Source organism: Lactuca sativa, chromosome 8, assembly GCF_002870075.4.
Source record: "Lactuca sativa cultivar Salinas chromosome 8, Lsat_Salinas_v11, whole genome shotgun sequence".
Lineage (NCBI taxonomy): Eukaryota > Viridiplantae > Streptophyta > Magnoliopsida > Asterales > Asteraceae > Lactuca > Lactuca sativa.
In genome coordinates this window covers 139,978,381-139,983,907 of record NC_056630.2, presented here as the reverse complement: position 1 = coordinate 139,983,907, position 5,527 = coordinate 139,978,381, and the positions used below count along the sequence as shown (strand labels likewise).

The following is a 5,527-nucleotide window of genomic DNA, read 5'->3' as shown; positions in this document are numbered from 1 at the left end:
TCTTTATGTATCCATACATAAACTTGGTCCAACATGGATCATAAGCCCAACACATATAAATATAACTAATTACACATAATTAGTCCCCATAGATTTAATTAGTCTCTTTTGATCATTAAATTAATTCCAAATTAATTCTTGAACGATACTAATTAAAACATTTTATTTCATATTAATATATTATAACTTATAATATATTAATAAACCATAAATAACCTTCTCTCAAAAGTCCATCCTAACAAATTGTCCTGATGATATGCAACCCAAATGGACCATGCTACTCTCGGGTCAAGTACATACCAATAATAGTTATCGACTTAGACATCTACTCCAACACCAGCACCGGTCAAGGAAGTGGTGGGTGAGATTGGACACCCATTAAGCTGCCATTTTATAGGCAGCAACCTTATACCCCCCTTATAAACCAGCTTCATGAATGAAGCCTACTAACGGTAAGACCGACTTTGTTCTTATACATACATATATATATATATATATATATATATATATATATATATATATATATAACTATAAATTATTAATATTATAATAGTATAAGGGTTAATTTTAACTTTTAAAATTCTAAGGGTTTAACTTGGAATTAAAGTATTCATGGCGGGGAACTTTACAAAAAATCCAAAACTTGAGGGTAAGTTTTGAACTATTCAAAAACTTTTGGATTTTCATAACTTATGATTTTAATTAAGGCTTTAAAAACTTTAATGAAGAGACTTTTGAACATCCATAACTTGAGGACAAGTTATGGAGTTCATAAGACAAAAAGACTCTTCAATTATGTAACCTATGAATTTTAATAGCTCTTTAAAATAAATGAATTTTGGTAATCCATAACTTGAGGACAAATTATGGACTCCATTAAAAAAACATTGAGATCAAGAATTAACTAACAACCAATTTGCAAATAATTCCTATGATCTACCAAAACTCATAAGTGTATGAAGAATCATATCAACAATTTCAAGAATTATATAAACACACATAAAACTTGAAATTTTGATAACAATCTTGAAATTGGTTTACCATAATAATTACGACATCAAAAAATAGGTTTTATAAGTCAAATACAGTTTAATGTAATGATTCTAGACCAATTCCCGCCATAAAACACAAAAATATTCAAACTGGAAGACCAACTCGTCGAGTTCTATAAGGAACTCGTCGAGTTCAAGCTTTAACACATGAACTCGTCGAGTTTTTGGCCAGAACTCGTCAAGTTTTTAGTCTGGGCAGATTCTTGGTTTTGAAAAATAAGTTACATCAAGTATAAATGAAAACAAGCCTAGGCTCTGATACCACTGAAGGGTTTTGACCATTCAAACACTCTTATGGTGTACATGCAACCCTATAAACCTTGGATCTATGTTTTCTCTATTATACATACAAATATTTGATATTCTAAGGTTTTAATCCTAACTAGCATAATTTGAAGCAACTATACTACACAAGCCTAGTTAGATGGCATATCTTTTGATGGAGCTTGATGTCTTGAACTTTAAGAGCTTAGCCCCAATAGTGTGGAATCCTCAAGTGGAATCACAAATCACCAAAAACACCTTGAAAAACTTGATAGAATAGAATGCACACTAGAAATCGGCCCACTCTTGTATCCTCATACACTAGTGCCATTTCATGTGCCAAAGACCTCTTTATATAGTATGGAGGATTAGGGTTACATTCATGTAAACCCTAATACGCATAACCTTTCATTTCCATAGGATCCATGGGTTAAAAAATCCATGGACTATCCATGCAAGCTTAGCCCAACCTATATTAACTTGGCCCATGCTAGATATACAAGAGTCCATATTTAATTAGTTCCTTTTGATCACTAAATTAATTCTTGACCAATCTAATTAAATAATATGACTCATACTAACGTATTAGAACTTATAATATATTAATATAAAATCATAAACATATTATTCTCAAAAGACTATCCATATAAATTGTTTCAGTGAAGTGCAACCCAAATGGATCATGCTACTCTCGGTTTGAATACATACTAATAATAGTTATGGGCATAGACATCTAATCCAACAAGTGGGTCATCAAGCTTGTCCTACCACTCTTTTTAATTCCTTCCAACCGATCGCTCCAATATTCGTTTTAATGCCCAGTTTGTAACTTCGGTTTGCCCACTTGTTTGTGGATGGTATGATGTTGAAAACCAATGGTGTACACCATATTTTTGTAACACCTTAGCCAATTGATCATTTTCTAAGTGGGTTTCCCAATCACTAATTAGAGCCTTAGGAACACTAAATCTTGAAAACAACTTCTTAAGGAAGCTCACCACCACACGAGCATCATTAGAAGGTAATGCTTGTGCTTCCGCCGATTTAGATACATAATCTACCGCCACCAATATATATTTATTTCCTTTGGACATTGGGAATGGTCCCATAAAGTCAATCCCCCATATATCAAATATCTCACAAACTTGAATGCTATTTTGGGGCATCTCATTTTGGGATGAAATATTTCCCGACCTTTGGCATGAATCACACTCTTTGACATATTGAGCGACATCTTTAAAGATTGTAGGTCAATAAAACTCGTATCAAAAACCTTTTTAGTCGTATATTGTGCTCCATGATTTCCTCCGGGGAGCCCGCTATGGCAATGTTTCAAGATTTCTCGACTCTCCTTCCTGAATACATATCTTCTTATCATACCGTCCACGCAGCTTCGAAAGAGGTATGGCTCATCCCAAAAGTAGTACTTGATTTTAGAAAAGAATTTCTTCTTTTGTTGTCTCGTCAAATCTTTTGGAATATAGGCACTTGCTAAGTAGTTGGCTAAATCTACATACCAAGGTATTTCTCCTGCTATAACCATAAGATACTCTTCGGGAAAGTCATCTCCAATCTTGTTTTCTTCTAATTATTCCAAGTGCGGGTTTTCTAGTCACGATAAGTGATCAGCTGCTATGTTTTCCATTCCTTTTTTATCTCTAATCTCAATGTAAAATTATTATAAGGGTAATACCCAACGTATTAATCTTGGTTTATCATCTTGTTTAGCAAAGAGATACTTAAGGGAAGAATGGTTGGTAAATACAATTGTCTTTGAAAAAACGAGATATGGCCAGAATTTATCAAAAACATAAACCATCGCTAGCAGCTCCTTCTCGGTAGTAGTGTAGTTTTCTTGAGTTGGGTTTAACGTTTTGCTTTCATAGTAGATAGGCTGAAAATGTTTGTCAATTCTTTGGCCCAAAACAGCTCCCACCGTATAGTCACTAGCATCACACATAAGCTCAAAAGGAAGGTTCCAATTTGGGGTTGTCATAATAGGGGCAGTGGTCAAATTTTCCTTTAACAATTGAAATGCTTCATGACATTTTTTAGAAAAGTCAAATGTGGCATCCTTCAAAAGAAGGTTAGTTAAAGGTCTTGTGATCTTCGAAAAGTCTTTAATGAAATGGCAATAAAATCTCGCATGACCTAGAAAGCTACGTACCCCTTTTACACTTGTTGGGGGTGGTAGTTTAGCTATCATATCAAATTTTGCTCTATCTACCTCCATCCCCAACTTTGAGACTTTATGTCCTAACACAATCCCTTCCTTGACCATTAAGTGGCACTTTTCCCAATTTAGGACTAGCTTTGTCTTCTCACATCTTGCTAACATTAGGTCAAATTTGGATAAACAATCTTTAAAAGAGGACCTAAAAGCCAAGGAGTCATACATGAAAACCTCCATAAATTTCTCAATCATGTTGTGGAAGATACCATCATGCACCTTTGTAATGTAGTCGGTTCATTGCATAACTCAAAAGGCATGCGTCTATATGCTAATGTCCCATTTGGGCAAGTAAAAGTGGTCTTTTCTTGGTCTTGTGGGTCAATTTGAATTTGGAAGTACCCCGAGAAACCATCAAGAAAACAATAGTAAAGATGACCGGATAGTATTTCGAGCATTTGGTTGATAAATGGTAGCGGAAGGTGATCCTTGCATGTAGCATCATTAAGCTTTCGATAGTCGATGCAAACACGCTACCGAGTTACTATTCTTATTGGGATTAAATCGTTATCTTCATCGGTGACCACTGTCATTCCTCTTTTCTTTGGTACCGCGTGCACCAGACTTACCCATGGGCTATCGGAGATTGAGTAAATTATACCAGCATCTAAAAGTTTAACCACTTCTTGCATATTTGCATCCCTTTGATATCGATTATCTTCCATGCTATGGCACCTTGTCTTTTGTTTAGTACTTCCACGAGGCTTTCTTTTTCATGTTTAGCTAGATCGAATGCTATAATTACTGGTTTCTGTTGCCCTTCTTACAAGAACACGTACTCCAGGTGCTCGGGTAAGGCTTTAAGCTCTACTTTTGGCTTTTCGTCAGTTACCATGACGTGGGCTTCTTGCCATGTCATGGTGTCACAACTTTTATTTTCCGATCATGGAAAATTTGTTGACCACGACATGTTGCTATCACCACGTCGTGTTGCTTCTTCTTCCACTTTTATTACTTCATTATATTCACTTTCTTCCAATAGCTTCTCTAATTCTTGCATATTGAGTTCGGCATCAAAATCACCTTCTTCAAGCACCATAAATCCCTCGGTTTCTTTTTCCTTCAACCCTCTTAGCTCCTTTTCAAATAGTTCATCAAGCATGTCAACATAAAATGTCGTATCATCACTTGCTCTTGAATGTTGAATTGCCCGATTAACTCCAAAAGTGACCGCTTCTTCTCCTACTCGGAGAGTGAGTTTGGACTCTCTAATATCAACAAAGGCTCGGGCGATCCTCAAGAAGAGCCTTCTATGGATGATTGGGACTTGTTTGTCTTCCTCCATATCTAATACGATGAAATCTGCAGGAAAAACAAACTTATCCACTTTTACGAGCAAGTCTTCACATATACCCCTTGGGAAGGTCATGGTCTTGTTAGCTAAGTGTATAACCATGCGGACCGGTCTTGGTTCAGGGAGATCAAGGTTCTTGAAAAACGAATAGGGCATCAAAATAACTCTAGCTCCCGAATCAGTTAGAGCATGACTAGTTGCTAGTTTCCCAAATTGGCACGGTAAGGTTATACTTCTCGGATCACCCATCTTTTTCAGTAACATGTTTAGCATTGTAGCGGAATAAGTTTCATTTAATACCACCTTCAATAGTCCCACCATTTTCTTTCGGTTTGTTAAATGGTCCTTGAGGAATTTGGCATATTTTGGCATTTTGACTAATGCCTCAAGGAATGGAATATATATTTCAAGAGACTTTATGTGGTCTAAGAGCCTCTGATAATCTTCTGCTTTCTTCTCTTGAATTGCTCTACTTGGGAATACCAATGGTGGACGGTAAGGCTTTACGGTTCATCATTTTTCTTTTCAACTTCTGACCACGTCGTGGTGATTGTTCACATCCTTGTCCTTGACTTTCTTCTTGAAATTTCTTTTCCCAGTCCGAGTTGTTTCATTCTATGGGTGTTAAATGAGTGATAATTTTCCCGCTTCTAGTGGTAATAGCTTGGATGTGAGATCCTCTTGGGT

At 36.0% G+C, this 5,527-nt stretch overlaps 1 protein-coding gene across 1 annotated transcript; it reads right to left on the bottom strand.

Moving 5' to 3' along the window:
* Window positions 1–4,429: 4,429 nt before the first annotated feature.
* On the bottom strand, window positions 4,430–5,212 carry LOC111890023 (uncharacterized). The gene has a single exon (XM_023886189.1). It carries the CDS (start codon window positions 5,210–5,212, stop codon window positions 4,430–4,432), a length of 783 nt encoding a protein of 260 aa, XP_023741957.1.
* Between the last annotated feature and the right edge of the window lie 315 nt (window positions 5,213–5,527).

What these genes read in the sequence shown, in the direction of transcription:
- LOC111890023 (XM_023886189.1), bottom strand. Translation starts at nt 5,212, where the DNA reads ATGCCAAAATATGCCAAATTCCTCAAGGACCATTTAACAAACCGAAAG.